A 25,102-nucleotide genomic window follows, 5' to 3' on the forward strand; every position below is an offset into this window, starting at 1 on the left:
ATTTTTTTTATTTTATTTGGTTTAAACACAAGCCAGTGTATTTCCACAGCCCACCAACTTTTAGAGGCAGTGTAGAGGTTTAGATGGGTGCGCTTCTACCACGTAGCAGCCCATGATCTCCGACAAGCTACTGAATTGTCTTAGCCCAAGCCCATGTTACCTATCATATGAAGATGAGTGGGAATGGCAGGGGTGGCAGGGGAAAGAACAAACTGGGGCTGGAGGTGTGGGTAGAGGCAAGATCCTTTTTTTTTTTTTTTAAGATTTTATTTATTTATTTGACAGAGAGAGGGAACACAAGCAGAGGGAGTGGGAGAGGGAGAAGCAGGCTTCCTGCTGAGCAGGGAGCCCAATGTGGGGCTCGATCCCAAGACCCTGGGATCATGACCTGAGCCAAAGGCAGACGCTTAACGACTGAGCCACCCAGGCGCCCCCCCACCCTTTTTTTTAAGATTTTATTTTAGAGGCAAGACCCTGCAGGGCCTTGTGAGCTACCATAAAGGTTTTGGACTTATTTATTTATTTTAAAGATATTTATTTATTATTTGAGAGAGAGAGAGCGCGCACCAGCAGGACCGGAGGGAGGGGGAGGAGAGGGACAAGCGGACTCCCGGATAAGCAACACAGGGCTCTATCCCAGGACCCTGAGATCATGACCTGAGCTGAAGTCAGTTGCTTAAGTGACTGAGCCACCTAGGCGCCCCAATTTATTTATTATTTATTTATTCATTCATTCATTCATTCATTTATTTATTTATTTATTTATTTATTTTAAGTAATCTCTACACCCAAGGTGTAGGCTTGAACTCACAATCTAGAGATCGAGTCGCAGGCTCCACGGACTGAGCCAGCCAGGCGCCTCAAAGTTTCGGACTTTTATTATTAGTTTAGTGGGAAGCTACTGAGGTTGTTTTTGGGTCCCAACTTACTATCACTTTTCAACTGAGATGTAATCTGCCTACAATTAAATGCAAAGATCTTAACTATAGAGTTTAATGCGGTTTTTTAAAAGATTTTATTTTTATTTATTTATTTTTAAGATTTTATTTATTTATTTGAGAGAGAATGAGATAGAGAGAGAGCATGAGAGGGGGGAGGGTCAGAGGGAGAAGCAGACTCCCTGCTGAGCAGGGAGCCCGATGCGGGACTCGATCCAGGGACTCCAGGATCATGACCTGAGCCGAAGGCAGTCGCTTAACCAACTGAGCCACCCAGGCGCCCAAAGATTTTATTTTTAAGTAACCTCTGTACCCAGCGTGGGGCTTGAACTCACAACCCTGTTATTGTTATCAAGGGTTGCATGCCCTACCGATGAGCCAGCCAGGCACCCTGACAATTGCATACATCTGTGTAACCCACCCCCTGGAAGAAGATACGAAACATTTCTATCAGGTCCCGCCTGCCCCTTTCCAGTTAATTCTCCCGCCTCCAGGGTACTGAGGGGTCTAAGCATCCTGTGCCGGCTTTTGAGAGGATCCCTCCGGCTGCGGCGCAGAGCACGACGTGAGACCCGGAAGAAGAGAGTAGAGCACTGGCCAAGCCGGTGAAGTCTGGAACGCACCGGGGTCGCCTAGCAACCAGAAAGCGCGGTCGGAGGGTTGACGGCTCCGCCCCGGCGGAAGGGGAGGCCCCGCCCCGCCCCCGCGCGGCGTCGGGGGGCGGGCAAAGGCTTCTTATTGGTCTGTTCTCCGGAAGCGTGGGTGCGTGGCCGCGGCGCGTGTTTCGTGGGGGGGCAGCGCGGGGTCGTGCGACGCGTGCTCGCACCCCTCCCACTGGAGCGAGGGCCCCTCGCGCTAAGCCTCAGTTTCCTCACTTTGCAGCGGCTGAGCGCGCCCCGCACGGGGTACCCGGCGCCCTGCCTCGCAGCCCCACTGCCGGGTTGGGCGGGGAGGGGCTTGGGGAACGCCCACCGCCCCAGACGGTGCGAGACTGACCCTCCCGTTCCCAGGGCCCCAGCGCAGGCCGGGATGTTTGTCCTGGTGGAGATGGTGGACACCGTGCGGATTCCCCCGTGGCAGTTTGAGAGGAAGCTCAACGACTCCATTGCCGAGGAGCTGAACAAAAAGTTGGCCAACAAGGTACTGGGCCCGCGCGGTCGCTGGCAGGCCTTGGCACCGGAGGGCCCAGCACTGCCCACCCGCCCGCCGCAGGCCTGGCCTTGGTCATGCTAAACCTCGGCCTTGGGCAAGTAGCTTAACGTCTCAGAACTCGGTTTCTTCACCGGTACACGGGATGGGGGTAATCCTTGTGCACGAAGGATGTCAGAGGGAATCAAAAAAGAAACTGAGTTTGGAAAAGGCTCTTGTAACTGGGAAATGCTAGATTCTACACTGCCAAATTACTTTGCAGTCTTGGGCAGGTCACCTACCCCTCTGGGCCTCAGTTTCCATTGGTAAAATGGAAATAATAATGGTTGTCCAACCGCGCACTGTTTTTGTGAAGATGGACAGAGTGGTTTAGAGTTAACGGTCAGGAGGTTTATCCATTCATTCCTGCAAAAAAGTATTTGTGCACCTTTTATATGCCAGCCCTACATGACTTAGTGACAGCTAGTCTGGGGCCTTCCCGCCGCCTTTTCTGTAGTAACCCTCCCGCAGTTACTCTGTGTCCTATCACTTTTTCCTTCTTAGGTGGTTATGGTTTTTTTTGCAGCTCCATGATGGCAGGGACCTTTGTCTTCTCCACACGGTACCCTCATATTTAGCCAGAGCCTGGCACATAGCAGATGTTCCGTAATTGTCTGTTGATTGAATGAACGAGGCAGACAAGGCTCTACCCTGTAGTGTGGTGGGGAGAGCAGATATGAATGAGAGGGACCCACAGCTGAGTATGTGATGACAAGTTGAGGTAAGTGCTGTGAAGGACAGGCATTCACAAGTCTGTGGAATGAAGGAGAACTCTGCCTACAATGAGGGAGAAAGCAGCTTTGTTAGGGATATGACATTTGAGCTTGAGCTGAGAGATGATGCCGAAGAGGAACTAATTAGGGGATTCTTTTTTTTTTTTTTAAGATTTTATTTATTTATTTGACAGAGAGAGACAGCGAGAGAGGGAACACAAGCAGGGGGAGTGGGAGAGGGAGAAGCAGGCTTCCTGCAGAGCAGGGAGCCCGATGCGGGGCTCGATCCCAGGACCCTGGGACTATGACCTGAGCCAAAGGCAGACGCTTAATGACTGAGCCACCCAGGCGCCCCTAGGGGATTCATTTTTGAGGGTGCAGAGAGAAGAGTTGGGCAGGCAGAGGAAACAGCATGTGCAAAGGCCCTGTGGCAGGAGGGAATATTTCACCCATGATAACATGGAGGAGGCTAGTGTGGCCTGGGCAGAGGAAGAGAGGGGAGGGCAGACTGGAAAGGTGGCAGGAGCCAAGCCGCACAGGGCCTGCAGGATGTCATGGCAGTATTGGTCTTCATCCGTAGAATAGCAGGAGGTGATAGGCTGAGAAGGAGCCAGTAAGAGGAAGGTTGGCTGGCTTTAGACATGAGGCCAGTCCCTTCCATAGAGGCTGAGGTCATAGAAGGGAGGTGTATGGATCTGGGGAATTGTTGGTGGAGAGAACTCATGAAGTCCTTAGTGGATGGCTTCCAGTTACTTTGTGAGGTAGGGAAGGTCAAGGGGTCTGTGGAGGGACGAAGTGTGAGCATTTTGGAGAGAGAAGGTGTGAAAAGTCCAAGAAGGGAATGTAGTCCCTTTGGGTCCTTCGGTGACCTGTTGAGATGAGGCTTCTGTATTTGAGTCATTTGCGAGGAGGCTGCACAGAAGAGGTCCGTGGTCCGGCCAAGGACGCAGATCTTGTGCTGCCGAAGCCAGCCAGACTGTGTCTCATTGTGGCGAGGTCTGGCCCGGACCGTAAGTTCTCTGAGCTTCTTGCTAATCGTTGAACAGTCTGCAGGGCTGTAATTGGGAGGTGATGATACCGGTGGCAGATAGGGTGACACCAGCGGGCCCGTGGTTTGGAGCGCCGTGGGTGCAGAGGGGGCAAAGGATGCTGTCTAGTCTCGACGCCTTGGCCCTGGGTCACTCCGCCAGCCTCAGTCCCTGCGGCCACGGCTGTGTCTCCTACTTTGTGAGCGGAATGGGGGATTAGCCGGGCCTCTGACACCAAGCCCCGAGCTCTAGCATGGACCTGGAGACTTTGGGAAGTGCAGGTTTAAACCAGGGTTCCCTGGTTGTCAGTGATGCTGACTAATAATAATAGTGATCCGTGGTTGACTATTACTACTTCTAGCATGTAAGCCAGACACTGGCATGGGGCTTCACATCCATCCTCTCTGTTTAACAAACCTGCAGCCTGGGAGGTCTATTTTTGCAAATGGGGGAAACTGAGGCTCAGAGAAGTGACCTTGGCGGTCACACAGTGGGCGTTGGAACTGGCACTGTAACCAGGATCTGCCTTGTCACAAAGGCCCCGCTCTTTCCAGAGCTCCGCATCCTTCAGAGGCCCCTGACCCATGGTTACCTCAGACGGTGCCTCAACTCATTTCTGGCTGTAAAATGGGGGTAATCATTACCTGCCGTGGGTGGCGAGGGTCTCAGGAGAGCATGCTGGGGAGCCAGGCCTCAGAGTCACGGTGTGTGTGTGTGTATGCGGATGCACACAGGTCGTGTACAACGTGGGGCTCTGCATCTGTCTGTTTGACATCACCAAGCTGGAGGACGCCTACGTGTTCCCAGGGGACGGCGCGTCGCACACCAAAGGTGGGTGCCCTTTCCTCTTTTTTTTTTTAAGATTTTTTTATTTATTCATTTGAGAGTGTGCATGAACAAAAGCACGGAGGGGGTAGGGGCAGAGAGAGAGGGAGAAACAGCCTCCCCACTGAGCAGGGAGCCTGATGTAGGGCTCAATCCCAGGACCCCCAGATCATGACCTGAGCTGAAGACAGACGCTTAACCGACTGAGCCACCCAGGCAGCCTGCCCTTTCCTCCTTGGCATTGGGTTTCTTGGGGTTTGGTTTTTGGTTGTGGGAATCCTGGTCTAGGGATTGGGAGACCTGAGGCCTAGTCCTGACTCTGCCAGGAATTGACTGGGTGATAGTGGGCAGAATCTTACCCCGTCTAGGCCTTGGTTTCTTTACCTATAAGAAATGGTGGACGAGGTGATTTTTTTTTTTTTAAGGATTTTATTTATTCATTTATTTGAGAGAGAGAGAGAGCACGAGAGAGTGTGCACGCACCAATGGGGGGAGAAGGAAAGGGGGAGAATCCCAAGCCGACTCCTTGCCGAATGTGGAATCCAACACAGGGCTCGATCTCATGACCCTGAGATCAAGACCTGAGCTAAGAATCTGTTGCTACATGACTGAGCCAGGTGCCCCAGACAAGGTGATTCTGGAGGCCTCTCTCGCTCTGATTGTGGCTCCGTGTCTGTGCCCCCTTTGGTCTCATTTATTACTGAGCCCTACTCTGCCGGGCCATCAGGCTGCTCAGTCTGGTTGGGGGGGGGGGGGGTGGCCAGACAGGTGAGGGCACTTGGAATGGTCATTGCTGGATTAAAAGTGGAGAGCAGGGGTGTCTGGCTGGTTCAGTTGGTAGAGTGTGTGACTCTTGATCTTGGGTTGTGAGTTCAAGACCATGTTGGTGTAGGGATTACTTAAAATCTTTAAAAAAATAAATTAACAGTGTGGAGAGCTGAGGGGAGTGCATCTGTCTCTTGAGAAGGAAGCTGGTTGAGGGTGGGGGACTTTGAGGGGCCCTAGGACTTAATGGTTAAGTGTAGCCTCTGGGATTCAAATCCCAACTTGGCCCCTTATTTGCTCTGTGTCCCTGTGTAGAATATGCAATCTCTCCATGACTCTGTTTCCTTGCCTATAAAATGAGTTAACAGTAGATTTCATATTACAGGACTGTTGTGAGAATACTAAATCAATACGTGCAAAGGTCCTAGGATGGGTCCTTGGCACATAGGGAGGGCTCAGTGGCTCATTGATTTGAACTGTTTCCCCTGATTCTGTGGATCCACTAAATGGGTTCTTCTGGGCTGGCCCGTCCAGGGCTGCGTGGGGTAGGATGGCCTCATGTGTCTGGTGGTTGGCAGACTGGCTGGTGGGGGGGGGGGCCTCACTGTCCCCAGAGGGGACAGCTCATCTCTGGGGCATGTGGTCTCTTCTTCCTGTAGGAAGATCCCATTGGCCAGAGCAGGTCACATGGCTGAGGTTGGCGTCAAGGGATGGGAAAATAGACTCCACCTCCCGGTGGGAGGAGCTGTAGTCGCACAGCAAAGGGGTGTGCACCCTGGGAAGGGAAGGCAAGGTTGGTTAGCGGACCTGGACGAGTAGAGCGATGGTCACCTTGGCTGGGGTCCTCAGGGAGGGCGTGGGGCATTCTCTCTCCTCCCTGGACCCAGCCGAAGCAGCAGAAGGCAAGGGAGGGGCCGCTGACGTGGTTCGGGGCCAATTAGCGGGCAGGCCTGCAGCTTTCCATGCACTAGGCACTCAGAGCTGCTGAATCACAGTCTCTGGAGGTGAGCCTGCAGACTGTGCTTTATTTTATTTTATTTTTTTTTACTTTTATTTTTTTAAAGATTTTATTTATTTATTCATGAGAGACAGAGAGAGAGAGAGAGAGAGAAGCAGGCTCCCAAGGAGCAGGGAGCCCGATGCGGGACTCGATCCCAGGACCCTGGGATCACGACCTGAGCCGAAGGCAGACGCTTAACCATCTGAGCCACCCAGGCGCCCCAGACTGTGCTTTAATAAGGAGCCAGGTGCTTCTCACACAAGGCCAAGTGTGAGGAGCCCTGCCCTAGCCCATCCTGGTCAGCCTCTGGACACAGAGATGTCGAGCATTCCAGAACGTGCCATGAGGCCGCCTGGTGTCTGTGTCCAGGAATCCGGAGACTTAATTAGATTCACAGAGATGTTACCGTGCTCTGTGGACAGCCCTAGGAGCACTTAGCAGAGAAATTAAACAGACGTGAAAACAAGACCACAGGGCCTCTGTTTACGGAGAAGGATGCCCTCAAGCTGAGCCCAGTCTCTGCCTTTAGACTTGCCCTGGACAAGTGGTGAGAGGCACCAGAACTTCAACAAAGACTGGGAGGAAAAAGTTAAACTTGAGGAAATTCTGTTCTTTCATTTGGTTGTTTCTGCCACTTGGTGTAAGATTTCCACTGTTGGTTTTCATTGTCCCCCCACCCCCAGTTCACCCTGGGCCCCCTGGTTCCTTGGGAATGAGATGTGAGGATTAGGGCCCTGGGTGAGGCATGTCACATGGACCCAGATTTGAATTCTGGCTCTGCTCCCCGCCCCCTGCTGGATGCGGACCTTGAGCAGGTAACGCCGCCTGTCTTGGCCTCGGGTTCCTCATCTGTAAAATGGGGTCAACACTTGGAGCTGTGAAGCTCGCTGTGGTCTGCGGAGCGCCGTGCAGGGTGGTGCTCTGTTGTGGAGATCAATGCCATGCTTTAGGGCTGATCTTCTACCCTGGGCCCTGTTCCTGCCGCCCCCCCAGCCCACTGCCTCACCCAGGGCTGTGGCCAGGGTGTGTGGAGGGAGGCCTCAGCCCCATGCCTCCCCCTTTGTTTTGAGGGCTTATTGTCTTGTACTTCCTTCTCCCCGGGCCGGATCACTTCACCTCTCTCGGACGGTAAGTGCTCACAAGATGTCAGTCTCTGTGACTTGTGACACTGCGCCCAGGTGTCCAGCCTCAGCTCTTGTCCTTAGGGTACTTGGACATGACACCAGTGCCCTGTTACCCTTGTCCCACAGGATGACTGGCCCCGGGGGGAGCCCCTCTTGACCTGCTCGGGGCTCCAGAGTGGACTCTCCTCATGCCCACCGTTCGCTTTGTTCTGTTTTTGTTTAAGTTGTGATAAACTATATATAACATAAGACTTACCATGTTAATCACTTTTAGTGCCCAGTTCAATGGCATCGAGTACAGTCATTGCTGGGTAACCACCACCACGCTTTTCATCTTCCCAAACTGAAACTCTGCCCCTCTTAAGCATTCACTCCCCGTTCCCCGCAGCTCCGGGCCCTGGAAACCACCGTTGTGCTTTGTCTCTATGAATTTGACTACTCGAGGTACTTCATACAGTGGAATCATCCAGTCTGCCCTTTGCAGAAACTCACTGCGTCCCGAGGCAGCCCTGCTTCTCCTGGGATTTGGCCCGAGCCTGCCCCCGAGAGCGGGTCTTCCTCTTACTGATCCTGCAGCCCCATCCTTGTTGACTCTCCCGGCTCCCGTCTGCCCACTACACACCCCGGAACTTGAGGTCGGGCTCTTGGGAGGTCACTCCAAATACGGCCCTGGCCCGGCTGGCCCTCCCGCTGGTCTGTGGCCTCCTTTTTGTTTTTAATGGAGCTCTCATTTACATGCCATAAAATTCACCCTTTTAAAGCTTACCATTTGGTAGCTTTTAGGATATTCAGTTGTGCAACTGTCACCACGATCTAATTCCAGAACATTTTCCCCACCCCCGAAAAGCAACCCTGTACCTACCAGCAGTCGCTCCTCCTGCTCCCCTCCCCCAGCCCCTGGCAACCGCGGATCTACTTTCTGTCTCTGGGTTCACCTATTCTGGGCATTTCATATAATGGAGTCACACGGTATGTGGTCCCCTGGAACTGGCTTGTTTCACGTAACGTAATGTCCTCGAGCTTCATCCATGTCGTGGCAGGTGTCTGTACTCCCTCCCTTTTTAAGGCTGAGTAATATTCCGTTTTGTGGATAGACTGCATTACGTTCGCCCCCGCTTCTTCCCTCGTGCTTCCCGCCTGGTGGGGCACGGAGAGGCTGCCCGGCGGGGAGCTGGGGGCCCCGTCGGCCCTCGGGTGGCGTTGGCAGAGCGAGGAGCTGAGGGTGCTGGTGGTGGGAGCCTGTGTGGGGGTGAAAGCTGTCCGGGGAAGGTAGATTCCACCCTGTGGCCGTGTTTGGTGGCGCAGAAAGGCTTGGAGTCCTCCCCTGGCAAAGCAGGACAGAAGAGCTGAGTGGCTGTGAGCAGGTCCTGCAGCCCCTCTGAGCCGCTTCCCCATCCTCACGGCGGGGAAGCGTGACAGCCGACACGGGTGGGTGGCGGTGGGCACCGTGTGACCGGCAGGATGTAGCCTCACGGTTATTCTCTAGCTCTGGTGGGGGTCAGGCCAGTGCTGGTCACCCCTTTGGGGCTGTCAGGGGCAGGAGTGATGAGGTAATGGCTTCTACCAGGCCCTGGGGGTCTGCCGAGTTGGGGACCACCCAGGGCAGGGCCTGCAAGCCCACAGAGGCATTTTTGTTGGCTTCTTGCCTCTGCCTTCCCGTGGCCCCGTCCATTTCAGGGCATTTTTAGCGTCCTATTCCAGGTCAGAGCTATGCCTGGGGCAAACTTTCCCATCAGAGGGAGACGGAAGACTTGTTTCCGAACCTGGCTCCCTTTGCCGGTTACTTCTGCCCTTTCTAGAATTTAAGGGAGCGAGTCTAGAGGAAGGGTGGAATTGACTTTGGAGTCATCCATGGCCCAGAATCTGGGTTCAGGAGTGACTTGTCGGGTGGGCTTGGGGGCCAGCTCTCCGTTCAGGGCCACTGCTGTTGGCCTGTTACGGGGGCCGTGCTGTGGCCCTGCAGGGGACGGGGTGTGGGTCTCTGCGGCTCCACTGGTGGGTCTGGACCCACGGAGGGACTGGGTATGGAGGGCCCAGCGGACTCCGGGGTAGCCATGGGCCTCCGGGTCAGCGGGCTGGCGAGGGTGGTCAACACTGGGAAGCCGGGGCCGCCGCAGAGCAGCCGTCCCTCACGTGCCTGCTCGTCACTGACATTCTTCCTTCACTTCCAGTCCATTTTCGCTATGTGGTGTTCCATCCCTTCCTGGACGAGATTCTGATTGGCAAGATCAAAGGCTGTAGCCCGGAGGGAGTGCACGGTAATGGTGGCCCTGATCCTCAGACGAAGCCTGGGAGCACGTTGGGGCAAGTGGCCAGGCCAGCAGGCCTCCCTTCAGCTTCCGGGCTGGGCCACAGGTCGGGGGAGGGGGGCTGTCAGGGAGCTGCCGGGGGGAGGGCAGCACACAGCCCCCTCGTGCTCACGCAACAGTGAAGGCCTTGGCCAGCTGCGGGGCTTCACCGTGAGGCCTTCCCTCAGGACCGTGGGCTGGACACAGCAGCTGCCAGAGGGGGCTCGGGGTCCCAGGCACCCTCTGGTCCCAGTTTTGCATGGTGTCCACTGCAGGTTTTGGTGGCTGGGTGGCCTAGGCGGGGGCGCAGGGCTCAGATTTCCGTGGCGACAACTGCCCTTGTCCCATGCTGTTACTTTCCCGTGTGTTCCAGTCTCTCTAGGGTTCTTCGATGACATTCTCATTCCCCCCGAGTCGCTGCAGCAGCCAGCCAAGTTGTATCCTCCCAAGGTTAAAGTGGGTCACAGGGGAGCTCAGGTCTTTCCAAAGGACAGTCCCCGCTCCTTGGGGTGACCCTGGGGCCTGGGATCTGACACTGCTGACCTTTGTGTCCACCCCCCCCGCCCCGGCCCGCACTCGTGCTCCAGAAGCTCTGACCTGCCCATGCTCCCATGCTAACCGTGGTGTCCCCACGACCGTGCCCCCGTCTGGGCTCTCATGCTCTGTAGGTGGCGTGCTGTCCCCTTGGCTTAGGTTGTCCTCTCAGGGATCATCTCGGAGATCCCCTCCCTGGAGAGGTTTGTTCTGACTGGCTCGCCTCCCCGCTTCCCTGCTATGCGAACGGTACCGTCGGCTGACGTTTGAGGGCTTGACTGTGCCCGGTCCGGCGCTGGGTGGTTCCCCTCCGCTGGCTTCCCCCATTGCGCTGCCCCAGCCCTTGCCTGGTCGCCCTAGGGTTGTCTGTTTCTGGGGGTCCTCGCTGAGACTGCTCCCTGGAAGGGACCCCATCTTGTCAGGACCGTGTCCCCAGGACCCAGCAGGGGACCGGGCTCCCGAGGGGGGGCAGTTAAGGCGTGGGACCGCCACTAGAGGGCGCTGTGGCTCCTCGGTGTGGGCTGGGGGAGGGGTTGGGGCTTTGGCGGGAGCCCGGGGTGCCACCCTCACTGGTTCATCGGGGCGCTGTGGCTCGGCCGAGCGGGCCGGGGCAGGGTCTGTGGGGCACGCTGGGGCTTGTCAGGAAAGCCGGCGCTGCCCGGCTGGGCCTCTCGCCGGCTGTGGGCCCTCAGGCAGGTGACCTTCCGGCGGCCGTGTCCGTCCTGAGCACCGGGAAGGTCCTTGCGCCGCGTGTTGGTCACTTTCACAGGGCACAATGGAAAGGGGTGCGGAGTCGGGCTGCAGAGAACATAGCGCAGCTTCGGCCAGCACCCCAGGGCCGACTGCGCGGGTCCCGTGGAAAGCACTTTCTGGGAGCGCTGCGTCATTACCTCCTCACCGCAGCCCTGCGGGGGCAGGCCTCGCCACCGCCCCTGTTTTACACACGGGGCCCGAGGCTCAGAGGTTGGGCCTGGCCCGGGTCACGGCCGCTGGAGCGGAGGTCTGAACGTGGCGGCTGGCCTGCGAGGACTGGGCAGCAAGAGGCCTTCGTCACTCCTGCCTCAAGAGGTGGGGCTCGCTCTGCCCTCGAGCCTTCCTCCTGCTCTGGGGCCCTGAGGATGCGTGTGCCTGCCTGGCTGTGGTGCCGGGTGGGGGGCCGTGTTCCGCAGCGTTCCCGCTCTTGCCTGTGGGGCCCAGAGCGTGCCCAGCCTTGCCTCATTCACGCACGCGGTGTGGGCCTGCCTCTCCGTGACACCCCAGCCAAGGGGCTCTCATCCTCGGGTGGGGTTTGCCGGGGGGAGGAACCCCCCGCCCCCGCGGGCTGCCGCCTGCCTGGTTGTTGCCTTGACCCCGCGCCCCGCCCAGCGACGAGGCAGAGCAGGTGTGGGTGTGGGAGTACGAGACCGAGGAAGGAGCGCACGACTTGTACATGGACACCGGCGAGGAGATCCGCTTCCGGGTGGTGGACGAGAGCTTTGTGGACACGTCCCCCACGGGGCCCAGCTCGGCCGAGGCCACGTCTTCCAGTGAGGAGCTGCCGAAGAAGGAGGCGCCGTACACGCTTATGGTGGGATGTGCACGGGCCCCGGTGTGGCGGGAGAACCCAGGCGCGGGAGCGGCTTCCTAGGGTGTTGACTGGGGTTCCCCGCCTGGAGCCCCTCTCCCCGCAGGTCAGGGCGCCGGTCCCTGATGAGTTCTTAGGTGGTCACTTCTCCCTGGGGAGCCTGTTTCAGAAGCCAGGGCATAACACTGGGAGTGTCAGACTCCGGACGGCAAGAGGGACCGAGCCCTCGCTGGGTGACAAGGCTGCTGATGAGCAGGCTGAGGGAGAAAGCAAGCGGGGAAGGGGCGTGGGAGCGGGTCAAGCACAAGAGTGGGGCTTCGGGGAGGGGTGACCCTCCGTCGGGGCTGCTCCCACACCCGACCAGGTGTGCGCATGGGGTGGCAGGGGAGCTGTGACCAGACCTGACCGGGGTTCCCTGGGTCTTCTACCCTCATGAAGGGACTGTGATGCAGGACAAAGTAGGACTCATTTCTGGGGCCTGCTAGGAGGGTTTCCCGGTATAATTGTGCTGCAGGTGGTTTGCTTTGGGGGCCGCTGTGCTTTGTCAAAAATCTGGGTGGCCGAGGGCATCCCCTCTGCATGTTTGTGGAGGCTGGGGCGCGGGGTCACTAGGCCTTCCTGGCAGGACTGAGAGCATGCCCAGGCCTGGCCTGCCGGTGGCCATGTTTGGGCAGGCCTGGGGGTGAGGAAGGGAACCTGACCCAGCTGAGGCCTTGGGGCCAGAGGCCATGCCCTTAGAGAACCAGCACTTTCCTTAGAGGCCCCAGGAGAGGTTGGGGCAGGAGAGGGGAGCTGGGCTGTGTTCCCCGGGGGCCAGCTGGGAGTGCTGGGGAGGCCCCTGGATTTCGCCCCATCCTCTTGGCTGGTGTGTGCTCGCTCCACTAGTCCCTTTGCCTGTGCGGGGCGCCCGGAAGGGTGGGCCCCTTTGCCTCCCGAGGTGGCTCAAGCCCTGAAGGTAGGTGAAATGTGCTTGTTTTCTCTCTCCCCGGGCAGGGATCCATCAGTGAGCCGGGCCTGGGCCTTCTCTCCTGGTGGACCAGCAGCTAGCCGTGGGGCTTGACGGCGGACCTTGGCCAGTCCGGCAGACCCCAGCCCAGCCCCGGGGAAGGTGGCGCAGCCGGCCGTGACCACCACGGCCGCTTCCGCAGATGCCGAGGAGCAGAGTGCGTGCCCCGCCAGACGAGCTATCCCCGAAGTCACGCTCTCCCTCTGGACCTCTGCCTCTTGGCGACGGCGCACGCTTTTAATAAAAGACGGTATCCGTCAGGGAGGAGCCACCTTTATCTCCGTGATCTAAGGTCACCGAGCTGCCACAGCTGGGACCGCCTGTCCTTCCTGTGCCCGGGTCACTTCTGCAGGTGACCTGCCCCCATGGCAGGACTTGGGGGTTGAGGGCCTCAGGCTGGGCTCTGGGCTAAGCTTGGTGGCTCCCTAAAGTGACTGAGCGAGCGGCTGGCCTGGGGTAGCTGCTAGCTGTCGCCAAGTCTTGACCTTTCAGGGACAACCGCCTTTTTCCCCACCAGCATTTGGAAGGCAGGGGCCTGGCCTCAGGCAAGCCAGCGCCGTCAGGGAAGTGGAGGCCGTGGGCTTAGGTGGCCCGAGGGCCGGGCTGGCGACCAGCTGTGTTATCCCCCCCCACCACCCCCGGCAGGACAACGGTCACTTGCAGACCTCGGCCACGCCAGGAACACTCCGTGGGCCTGCTGGCAGGGCCAAATCCCAGACGAGGGTGCACAGCACCTTGTTTACTCAGCACAAGGGCTCTGCCGGGTTCCTCCTGCCTCTTCACTCACTCCCGCAGGACCCGCAGGCTTGTCTCATGGCGCCCACAGGACACCGAGTTTCCGTCCGGCAAGTCTCGTGCTGAGGAAGGGCCCTCCCTGGAGGCCGCCTCTGCTCCACGGGCACCGGGGCGTGGGTCCTGCCCGGGGACGGCGCTCCAGGGGGAGAAGCAGCTGCAGAACGATGCCCGCCGCCGCGTGGCGCCGCAGCCTTGAGGGAGGGGGCTGAGTCCATGCCCAGGGGAAGGACACGAGGGGGGCCATGCGGATGCGGGGGCGTGGGGAGGGGAGGCTGGCCCAGGGCGCAGGAAGGTGGGGCTGAGAAGACGCGGGAAAGCAGCCTTCCCACTGGAACTTCGTGGCAGTGGCAGGTCTGCTGTGGCGTGGCCAGTGGGGGCCTCTGCCGACAGCAACCCGCCCCGCGCCCTGTACGGACACCACCACTCACACACACGGACAGTCACCGAGTTTGGATTCTTATTTTCCTTGTAAGAGCAAAAGTTTCTTTAAAATCCTTGAGCCACCAGTGAAATGAGGCAGGAGAAAAACTTTAGATGGGAGTCTTGTCATCAAAAATAAATACAGTTGAATGGAGCTGCTCAAGATCTGAATCAAACTAAACATGGGAAGGCAGGGGGGCTGGAACATTCTTTTAAGAACCGCCCCCCCAACTGTGGGTCACTCGGCGGGCTGAGCACACCGTCTTGGAGCAGGAAGCCGTGGCTGGATCGGGGTGGATCCAGTTCTGATGATGCGCGGGCTGCACTGGGGTCCCCGGCCCCGGGTCCAAGGAGCAGGCGGGCAGGGTGTGGAGCCGGACCTCAGTGCTGCTGCAGTTCCTTCATCCTGTTCAGAGCACTGCCAGCACGGAACCACTCGATCTGGGTCTCGTTGAAGGTGTGGTTCAGGAGGATGGTCTCCTGGGTCCCGTTGGGGTGCTTGATGATGCATTTCAGGGGCTGTAGGGAGTGGGGAGAAGCGGAGTGGCTCTTAGGAACACGGCCCTGGATTCTGCTGCAGGGTCAGGGAGGTGGGGTGCACGCAAGGTGAACCTCAGGGGCCAGCAGGCAAACCAAGCTCTAGGCCAGGTCTGGGCTTGGGTGGCCCCAGTTAAGACCTGGATGGCGGGGCGCCTGGGTGGCTCTGTCATTAAGCGTCTGCCTTCGGCTCAGGTCATGATCCCAGGTCCTGGGATCAAGCCCCGCATCGGGCTCCCTGCTCAGCGGGAAGCCTGCTTCTCCCTCTCCCACTCCCCCTGCTTGTGTTCCCTCTCTCGCTGTCTCTCTGTCAGATAAAGAAAATCTTTTTAAAAAAAGACCTGGATGGCATGACTCCCAGGGCCAAGAGGGTCCTGCTCTGCGTGGGCTGTTGGCCTGAGTGCCAAGCCTGCCCTAATGAGTGGGGCCTGAGCTGGCTCCACCCTTGTCTCTGGGATGGCACTTCCTTCTCTCCGAGGGGGTTGCCTTGACAGTTTAAGGGCCCTTCCAACTGAAACAAAGGCTCATGGGAGGAGAAACAAGGGGGGCCAGAAGTGGGTGTCCCCGACCTGCCCTCCCTCCCTGGCCCCCTGACCTTGCCAGGAGCAAAATCTTTCAGGCCCTGGATGGTCAGCTTGTCCACGGGGTGAATCTTATTGTAGTCGGCTGGGTCAGCGAAGGTGAGGGGCAGCAAACCCTGCTTCTTCAGGTTGGTTTCTAGAAGGCAGAGAGCATACTGAGTCATTCCACAGCACACAGGGCCAGCCCCCCCTTCTCTGCACAGGGAGCCTCACCAGCCTAAAAGCTTTCTTTTCTAAGCCCAGTGAGGGCTCTGGGAGAGGGACCCTGGTCCTGCCATCTGGAGACAACTCTGAGCAGAACCAAAAGGACCAAGGTGGCTATACTCCCAATGACAGGGTACCTTCTGCCTGAGCCTACGTAAGCGTGCTGGTTTGGGTCTCCGTTGGCCTTCCTGACAGATATTCACAATCAAAATCCTCTGACCACGTGCCCTGGATTTCTGCTGCTTAGGTCTGCAAGTTTGGAAGCAAGTTCCCATCTTGGGAAGCCGTGGGCCTTGGACCCAACGCAACTCAGAAGGGGCAGAGATTGTGGCGGAAAACGGGAGCTGTGGACACGGCATGGAAACCAGGCGCATGGCTCCAGGCCTGACTCCACCACGGGCAGGGTGGGTGACCGTGGGCTGCCAGGGAGGGGAAGCGGATGTGGCGGGACCCGGCTCCACCTTACCATGGATCCTGGCAAAGCTCTTGGTGATGATGGCCCGGCCCCCGAGGTGGCGAGGCTCCAGTGCTGCGTGCTCCCGGCTCGAGCCCTCCCCGTAATTCTCATCTCCGATCACTACCCACCGGATGCCATGTTTCTGTCAGGCAAGTGAGGCGGCCATGAGGGAGAGGACGCTGGCCCCCTGCCTGCCGGCCCTGGACTTCCTGAGGTTCACAGGTCAAGGGGCTAGAGAGACCCCTCCCTACCTGCTCCCCAAGGGCTGGTGAAATCAGAGGTGAATCAGGCCCCAATCAGGCCCTGAGGGGACGGAGGTGATCAGACACAGGCCCTGACTCTCTGCAAGGGGCAAGGGAGGTGCCACCTACCCATCAGTACTCAGGACAGAGGCAGGCGTTGGGGGAAGGCCAGTGTGGGATTGGAGCAGGGGCATGTGGTGAGGGTGACACAGGACTGCCCCCGTGGCACCAGGGCATCCTTCAACTGCAGAGCTATTGGTGTGGGCCCCTGGGGGGAGAGCACCCCTTCCCTGCATCCCCGCCCCTGCCCCCACTAACCAGGACCCACCTTGTAGTAGCGGGCAGTGTCAGGGACAGGACCAAACTCCTGAGTGACGGCGTTGCGCACGGAGTTGGCTTTACCGTTTTCGATGTTGATGGCGCCAATGAGCAGGTTATTGGAGATGTTGTCCAGGTGCCCACGGAACTTGAGCCAGGGGCCCGCAGCCGAGATGTGGTCGGTGGTACACTTCCCTTTGACCTTGGGTGGGTGAGAAGACAGAGATCAGGGTATGGCGCGGGAGAGGTGGATGAAGGGAGAAGCCCTCTAGAGGCTGGCAGCAGACCCAGCAACTGCGACCCAGGAAGGGTGACAAGGGCAGCAGGTCTGGCTTTGGACACACAGTCTGCCGCCCTGGCCTTGCCACACTGTGACCATGAGGGCTCAGGCCAGACCGTCCCCGACCCCTTGAAGGCCCTGCACTGCTCGGTGACTTGTCCGGGACAGGACACCCACAGGGGGCAGAGGCTGGACAGGCAGGTCTGCTCATTCACCCTTCCGACCTAGGCCCCCAGGCAACTGACGCCCAGGCAGGAAGACCAGCCACAGACCTCATGCTGGACCCAGAGGAGCCCGAGGACGTGTCCTGGTCCTGGCTGGTCACCAGTTTTATCGATCACGTGGGCTTAATACCGGCTGCCACTGCCTGAAGACCCTTAGTAAACAGCAAAAATCCATGCCTGACATGGGTCTGAGGCCTCTGGCCACACCACAGAGGCTTGTGTCCGCTCGGCTCCCAGACACGGGCCAGACCAACCGATGCCCAACTGCGGGAGCAGAGGACTCTGTGGTTTCTGCAGCCTGTGTGGTCAAGCCGGAGGCGTGGAGACCTGGTGCTCTTCTAGCCCTTCCTGTGCCGCACCCACGGCCTGTGGCCGCTGCAGGTGACCCTCACCGGCTGCCGCCGATGGCCGAGCACCCCAGACACAGCTGGCCAGAGCCAGCTCGGCCTGGCATGGGGCGGAGGAGAAAGGGACACTGGGCTGTGGAGGCCCTGGTTCCTCTGCAGCCGACCTCCGTGCCGGCCGCCGCCCCCCACCCCCAGCCTGACCTTCCCCACTGGCGCCCAGGGGAGAGCACGTGGTTTCACAGCCCTTCCTGCTGCTGAGGGCAGGGCCCGGGCAGGCCGGGGCTGTTCTCCCCCCGCCGCTGACCTTGATGAGGATTTGCAGGTCCTCCAGGTCTTTGCCGTCCCACTTGTCAAAAGGCTCCAGGAGCTGCAGGCGTTGGCTGGTGGGGCTCACATCCACCCGCTGCCCGCTACTGTCCTTGGGAGGGTGCTGGTAGGTGTCCTGCCCAGGGTCGAACTCCTGCAGGAGATCGGGACATGCTGGGTGCCGAGTGCTCCGTCCCCACGAGGACAGGCTCCTGTAGAAGCCCCCCCCCGCCCCCCACACGGAGCTGCCTCATTCTCACTGCCAGTGCCATCCTGCCTGCCCAGGAAGGAGTGTCTTAGCCCCACAGCGAGCGGCAGGACCTGCTCACCGCTTGGGGAAGCTCATCTGCATCCGGAGCCTCCAGCTTGAATTTCTTGCCATCCTTGCCTGTCAGGAAGTCAGTCTCTGGGTTGAAGTTGAGGGTGCCCGCAATGGCCAGGGCTGTGACAATCTGGAATGGAGGTGGCCCACTGCTGGTTAGTACCAAACACCACTCCCACCCCCCAACCTAGCAGGAGCCCAGACGGAAACGGGGAATGGAGCCCAGGTACATCTAAGCTCTGCACACACAAGTCCTCCCCACAGAGGCCAGAGCTGCAAGAACGTCTCTGGGGGTGCAGGTCACGGGCACGCGCTGGGGCCCTCGCACAGAAACGCCGCTGCGGCAAAAACGTTCCCAAATGGGCAGCTGAAGACATGGAAGGAAGGCGCCACCTCTTCAGTCACTTTTGTGGGCTAAAAGTACTTCTGGAACACTCATTTAAAGTCAAGAAACAAGAGCGTGTAACCTTTATCTCGAGGTTGTGAGCTCAAGCCCTGCATGGCGTGTAGAGATGACTTAAAATCTTTTATATAAAAAATAAGAAGGCAAGAAAGCCTGGCCGTGTGCTGCCAATGGCCGAGGCCAAATAGCCACTGCGCCCTGGAGCGCTTGGCACATCAGCGTTCCTAGTCGGAGGCCGCCTTCCCGGAGACGGTGCACACGCCTTCCGCACTTTCCTGTAATCCTGACAAGAGCCTGGGGCACAGAGAAGGACAGTGACTTGGCCAAAGCCGTACGACTGGGTGGAGGCAGGGCTGCCCTTCGTCCTGGGCAGGGACTCCAAGCTCTGGCTTGTGACCCTAACTGTGGCCGACAAGCCCCTCAGACTCCCGGGCCGTTGAGGGGGCCAGGCAGGGAGCAGAGGGAGCGTGACGCTTGAGGCCTGTGGCTCTTGGTTTCCACCCAGAAAGCCCCTTGCTCTGCGATGCCAACCCTCCCTCAGCAGCCCCATGGGGTCAGACGCCCGGCCCCAGAGGCGGTCCTGGGTCACGGCCCGGCCGGGCAGGCTCACTTCCGGGGACGTAACGAAGGCGTGGGTCTCGGGGTTCGCGTCGTTGCGGCCTGTGAAGTTCCTGTTGTAGGAGGTGACGATTGTGTTCTTCTCCCCCTTCTTGATGTCCTTTCTGCCAGGCCAGAGGAGACAGGGTTAAGCGTGTCTGTCCTTGTCACCAAGCCCGTCCTGCCTGGCTTATGACAGAAGAGGGGGAAACGGAAAGACCCTGAAACAGCCACCTCCTCCCTGGGACTCACGCATACAGAGCGGGAGGGACCCTGGTTGAGCCCAGAGGTTTGCTTGGACCACAGGTAAGGCAGGCAGAGCCCAAACCAAGGCCTGACTTTCCCGACCTTGGGCCACTGCCTCCGTTCACACAGCTCCCTCAAAGCCCCTGGCTGCATCTGGCTTCAGCCAGGTGGCCACTCCTTCCTCTTTACTTCCAGCCCAACTTTCCAGTCCTTCCTAGAAAAGTTTTCTAGTGTGCAGTAGCCCCTGAAGCTACAGGCCTGGGGCTGAGTCTCTTCTCTCCACCCAGTAACACTTCCCCTCAATATCTGGGGCTCTGGACCCCAGGACACAACCGGCTGTCCTATCAGAGGTGCACCTCTCACCTGTCCCACTGGCCAATGCAGGGGCCACAGGCATTGGCCAGGACGATGCCACCCACTTCCCTTAGGATTTGTGCCTGCAGAGAGGAGGACACGGAAAGGTCAGGGGCAGGCTGGTGGCTGATGGGCAAGGGTGGGTCAGCAGCTTGAGTGATGAAGAGCCGTTCTGGAACCCTGGGGCAGCTGCAGGGGGACCTGTACCCGCCCCAGCTGACAAGGCTGTGGCTTGTCCTGCCCGAAGCCACGTTGCTCAGCGGTGGGGAGGGGGAACCAGGGGCAGGGCGTGTGGGCACTCACATAGCCATCCCGCTCAATGGTGGCACGGATCTGCTCAGAGCCTGGTGTGATGGTGAACTGGGACTTGCACTTAAGTCCATGGGCCAGCGCCTGCTTGGCCACGGCTGCCGAGCGCCCCATGTCCTCATAGCTGGAGTTGGTGCAGCTGCCGATCAGACCTGGTGCATTGTGGGTGGTGGGGCCAGGGGTCAGGACCAGAGGTCTCCACCCGACCTCAACTATCCAGACCTGGTCAAGAGTTCGCCAACCGTGCCGGGCCTGGGGCTGTTCTTAACGGAGACAAGTTGGAAGCAATCCAACTGTCTAACACCACAGGACAGGCTGCTCCACGGCCCAGCCATTCAGGGGAAAACGACGTGGCCAGTGAAGTGAGTCAGAGGGCTCACTCCAGAATACTAACAGTGACCACGGCTGGATCAGGGCTTTTAGGAGATAAAGTTTCTTCTTTCATACTTTTGAGCATTCTCTCCTTCTTTAATTGCTTTATCATCAAGGAGAAAAAATTATTTTTTAAAAGTCTGTGATAGTTATTCAAAAAGTCAATGAAGACTGGATGGCATATTATTGATAGCCCTCAAGATAGTCTTCACTCAGCAGTTCAGCAATCTGCTTCTAATGAAACCACCACCGTTTCTGCACATTTGCTTCGACCACTGAGGGAAAACACACAGCAATGTTTTACGCCAGACACCGTGTTAACTTGCCGCCCCTCCAACATTTACAGGTAAACACAGTATCACCCTTGTTTTCCAGACAGGGAACCGAGGCACAGGTGGGTAATGTAACTTGCTCATGGTCGCCCAGCTCTGTAGTACCCAAGCCACATTTAAGCCGAGGCCACCTGGCTTCGTGGTCCACGCTCCAGTCACACCATCCGGTGACAGGGGCCAGTCATCATGACATGCCAGTGTGTCCGTACATGTAAAGCATGTGAACGGAAATCAAGCAACAGGGCTGGGCTGATGAAATGTTTGTAAAACAAAAGTAGACACATGTCAGTATGTACACGTACGCAGAAAGAACCCCTCCAGGACCTCCTTGAGCTGGTTTCTGGTTGGGGGTTAAGATGAGGAGTTTTGAAAATTCACCTGTTTGTGAATATTCACTACAATGAGAGCATGTATTTCTTTTTGGTATTACCAAAAAAACTAAGTTTTTTAAAAAACCACAAAGAAGAAACAAACTATTCCAGAAAGTGCCTGGTACCTGTAGGAAGTGCCCACAGCGAGCGCGGGCAGGCATCTGCAGCCCTGGGCAGGCCTCCTGGTCCCGCAACCTGTGAAGCCAACAGGGTGGGAGGTACTCACCCACTCGGATGTCCAGAGGCCATCCTTCCTTCTCTGCCACGGTGCCGACTTCTGCCACAGGGTGAGCCAGGTCAGGGGTGAAGGGCCCATTGATGTGCGGCTTCAGCTGAAAAAACAAAGGGGAGAGAACCAATCGTAGTATGGAAATCTTAGACTGTTCTCCAGAGGCTGCGTTGCTTCCACTCCCCCAGGTAATCACAGAGGACCTGGGAGGCCGACTTCTAGCTCAAACCCAAGAAACACCCGAGTGGTGGGCTCTGTACACGCACCAGCTGCGGGATCCCTCCAACCCTGTGAGGCTCATATTATCTCCACTGTGCAGATGAAGGAGATGGCGTGCCTTGCTCAAGGTCACTCATGGTCACAGAGTAGGAGATGGCAAAAGCATGGAAGGAATGAAGGAAGTCAGCATCATGAGTCCATTGTCTCCTACACTATGATGCTCTGTCATCAATTTTATGACAAAAACAGACTTAAAGCCAGGTGCTTTGTCTGTAATAATACTTGCCAATAAATGCAAAGCACTTAGCAAAGCGCCTACACATGGCTCTCAATACATGTGCCCAAATACTACTACGTGAATTAGCGCATTCAGGTCCCATGGCCACCTGATATTTTACACATGATAAAGTGAGCTAAAAGAGGTTGAGGAACTTGCTCAAGGTCACAGGCTTCAGGTGGCAGGGTCAGGAATTAGGATTTGAACTCATGAAGACTGTCTTCAGGGCCTAAACCTTCAACCAGTCTACTCGGCTGCTTCCTTTCCTCCAGCCTGCCTTTCCTCCACCTTCCAGATGCTTGCTCTGGTCTGCCGGTCCCAGGGTGCCAAACACTGCCCAGGCCTAGGAATCTTGGGCCATGACCTCTGAACTCAGATAACAAAGCAAACTCCAGGGCAAAGTCTTGGCTTCTGCTAACGCCAAGATGGAGGCAAACTGAGCCAGTTTCTGAATCAGCAGCCACAGCCTCCTCTCCCACCCAACTGCAGCCTGATTTGGGCAGCAGTTTGCAGGGGCACTGGGGAACCAAAGGCCCAACTACCCTGCTGGGTGTGCAGGCAGGGCCCCCTAGGAGTTCCCAGATGGGGCCTGAACTCCCCACCCTCAGAAATTCCTTGGACCCAATTGCCTTCCTCACCTCGTTGAGGTTAATTTCAATCAGTTGGTCATAATGGCAGCCAGGGTCAGGTACCAAGTGATCCTTATATTCATCAGCTAGTTTGGCAATGTCTGAAACCAGTAAGGGAGGGAGATTAAAGCATGTGGGACAGAACCTGGTCATGAGACCATCCACCCATCCATACACCCAGCCATTCGAGCCAGTTCCCTGGAGAAACAATGAAAACGGCACAGGACACAGTCCCTGCCCTCAAGAAGAACACAATCTAATGAAGGAGTTATCAATGAGCCTTATATTAACTAGGTTTAAACTTTGGCTTGTGGTTGGGCCGGCAGGAGTGTCAATACGAGACACACAGGAACATGGAACTTTTCTAGGAAGGACTGGAACATGGGGACACAGAAGTAACAACTGAGGTTCAGCGTCAGGGAAGGCTTCCTGGAAATGAGAAACACTGTATTTTGAAGGAGAAGGTACCTGATAATGAAAGAGAGGGATGGGACGGCCAGGTAGGACTCCACGTGCGCAGCTCTTGGAAGCAACTGGACAAGCTCTGCCCATGACCCCTGGCTTCTGGTTCCACCAACCACCCTTGCTCACCTCCCTTTGGAGGCTCCAATGATCCCTCCCACAGGCCCTATTTCTTCCTCTGAGCTTCAAAGAAGCCAAGCTAGAACCTTAGGAAAATTGTGGGGGAGGCTGAGGAAGTGGTTCTGGTTCCAAATGTTTTCCTCCTACTGGGCAGGAATCATAAACAGAAGCAGATTCATGTCATTTCCAGAGCTTCCTGTAGGGGGCACCAGGGACCAGACCAAAAAGACCCTGGACTTGGCCATCCTTTCAGGTAGAACTAAATTCCAATCCCAAGGCAGAGGTATCTCAGATGCCAGGCCCTTCGAGAAGCTGGTGGAGCCACAGACACTCTACTCAGAAACAGTAACACACACACGTAATTTTTCACACCGCTGTGGGGGCTTCTCAGGACCTTCCAGCCAGACTGGAAACACGAGATTAAAGACCCTGCCCCGAAGGGAAAGGTTTAGCTCAGGGGTCTCCATGCAACATGACTGTCCTGCCGGCTCACCTTCCCGGCCTGTCTTGCTCAGGTACTTCTTCATCCTGTGGTTGTAAGGGAACACTGACGTGGTGGCTCCGATTTCTGCACCCATGTTGCAGATTGTCGCCATGCCTGTAGAGAAACAGAGCCTGTGAGGCGGGCGGAGCAGCTGGGCATGGTCCCACACACCTGCTGGGTGCGCACACACATCTTCACCCCGGGGAGCTCGTGTCCTTCCTTCCTTCGCCCACGCAGCCATCCCGTGGCAGCAGGCAGACTTGTCCCTCGTGGCCCAGGGTTAAAACCAGGGCCCGCAGACAGAACACAAGATTCAGCCCCTCCCAGCCAGGTTCCACTTCTGGGCCTGGCAGTGCCGCTCAGCTGACCAGACGGCCGCTGTGTACTGAAGGCTGACCTGGCCAGCCGGCCCAGCTGTTACGTGGCCATTCTGCAGGTGAGCAAACTGGCTCAGAGAGGTCCGAGGCCATGCCACAGAGCACATGCAGGTGCTGCATTGGCATTCGGGTCTAGGTCCACCTGCCTGGTGTCCAGGCCTGCTCTCCTTTCAGCCACACCACGGTGCTATGTGGAAATGTTTCTGGGTCTCAGGTTTTCCAGCAATAAGACTGGAAGGACATCCACTGTCTGGACCACAGAGCCTCACCCAGAAACGGTGAGGCTTACAGATGTCCTGACTGTACCGGGACACTAGTCTCAGGGGGTTGCTGGGGCATGGGACTAGGATTGTTATCCACTTCCAAACTGAGCTGTCCAGTGGCAGTAAGGGCTACCTGTAAGACTGAGCCCGCATCTCTGGAGGGGAGAAGGGCCAGCTGAACAGGAGCCCTGCGGGGCCTCTGGACCTGGGGAGGTCTGGACTGGACCATCTGGAAGGTTTGTTCCATGTCTCCCTGCACTCCGGAGCGCCCAGGCATTGAAGCCAGCTCACCTGGAGTGATGAGGAAAAGGGGCCGGCTCCTACTTACCTGCTCTTAGAGCCTAGTAGGTGTTAAGTCTAATTCAAGGGATCTGAGTGAGGCTCCAGGGAAGATGTGGGAAGGGGGCTGCTTTGTGAATGAAGCCCTGGCTCTGACTCCCCATTCCCACCACCACCTCCGTCCTCTCTGGCATTCCCTTTCCGGGTCCCCCAAGGCAGCCCAGTGCTATGGCAGCTGAAGTGTACTGAGGGACCTTGACTAGATAATACCCCCCACCTCTAGGTGTCCATCCAAGTCCCCAAACTGGATGGGTTCTCGGAGGAAGGCCATTCACGGTTTCCATGGCTCAACGACAGGCCCCGTCAGGCCCCACACAGGCTGCGGGCGAGGTCACATGGCCACCCTCCTCACCTGTGCAGGAGATGGAGTCTACACCAGGCCCGTGGTACTCCACAATGGCACCCGTGCCACCTTTCACGGTGAGGATACCCGCCACCTTTAGGATCACATCTTTGGGGGAGGTCCAACCGGAGAGCGAGCCCGTCAGCTTCACACCAATCACCTGAACAGGTGGAGCGAGACAGCAATTAGGCGCCAGGTGTTATGCTCCAACCAAAAGGGTCTGCCTGCTGGGATTCCCATTCCTGCTTATTTACCCCTGCCTCTCTCTCAGAGAGGTCTGAGTCTGAACTATTCCCTCATCCCATCTGGGTCCCCCAGGCGCCCACGCCTCCCCATCAACCACCCCTCTGCAGCCACGGCTAAAAGAGCC

The 25,102-nt window shown here is 57.6% G+C and overlaps 2 protein-coding genes across 6 annotated transcripts in view; one reads left to right on the forward strand and one right to left on the reverse strand.

Moving 5' to 3' along the window:
- Positions 1-1,726: 1,726 nt before the first annotated feature.
- POLR3H (RNA polymerase III subunit H) lies at positions 1,727-13,240 on the forward strand. 4 transcript variants are annotated; one of them, XM_034987413.1, is made up of 6 exons: positions 1,727-2,078; positions 4,602-4,698; positions 9,753-9,839; positions 10,243-10,306; positions 11,769-11,973; positions 12,961-13,240. In XM_034987413.1, exons 1-6 carry the CDS (start codon positions 1,968-1,970, stop codon positions 13,012-13,014), a joined length of 618 nt encoding a protein of 205 aa, XP_034843304.1. In that variant the 5' UTR covers positions 1,727-1,967; the 3' UTR covers positions 13,015-13,240. The 4 variants fall into 4 exon arrangements, with proteins under 4 accessions (XP_034843304.1, XP_034843303.1, XP_034843306.1 ...); XM_034987415.1 differs by having other exon boundaries at positions 1,728-2,078; positions 11,769-11,970; XM_034987416.1 differs by having other exon boundaries at positions 1,728-2,078; positions 11,769-11,970; positions 12,957-13,066.
- A 967-nt stretch (positions 13,241-14,207) lies between these two features.
- The window catches only part of ACO2 (aconitase 2), a 56,820-nt gene continuing 45,925 nt past the window's right edge, over positions 14,208-25,102 (reverse strand). For both annotated transcript variants that reach the window (XM_034987411.1, XM_034987410.1), the window contains 13 exons: positions 24,742-24,892; positions 23,420-23,524; positions 22,354-22,445; positions 21,217-21,322; positions 19,910-20,067; positions 19,616-19,689; positions 19,020-19,131; positions 18,014-18,136; positions 17,683-17,838; positions 16,538-16,729; positions 15,977-16,109; positions 15,321-15,442; positions 14,208-14,707 (listed from right to left, as the gene is read on the reverse strand). In XM_034987411.1, coding sequence (XP_034843302.1) covers positions 14,570-14,707; positions 15,321-15,442; positions 15,977-16,109; positions 16,538-16,729; positions 17,683-17,838; positions 18,014-18,136; positions 19,020-19,131; positions 19,616-19,689; positions 19,910-20,067; positions 21,217-21,322; positions 22,354-22,445; positions 23,420-23,524; positions 24,742-24,892 — 1,662 coding nt within the window. In that variant the 3' untranslated portion in view covers positions 14,208-14,569. The remainder of the gene's footprint in view (positions 14,708-15,320; positions 15,443-15,976; positions 16,110-16,537; positions 16,730-17,682; positions 17,839-18,013; positions 18,137-19,019; positions 19,132-19,615; positions 19,690-19,909; positions 20,068-21,216; positions 21,323-22,353; positions 22,446-23,419; positions 23,525-24,741; positions 24,893-25,102) is intronic.

This window comes from Mirounga leonina, unplaced genomic scaffold (assembly GCF_011800145.1).
Source record: "Mirounga leonina isolate KUSES-001 unplaced genomic scaffold, KU_Mleo_1.0 Mir_418, whole genome shotgun sequence".
Lineage (NCBI taxonomy): Eukaryota > Metazoa > Chordata > Mammalia > Carnivora > Phocidae > Mirounga > Mirounga leonina.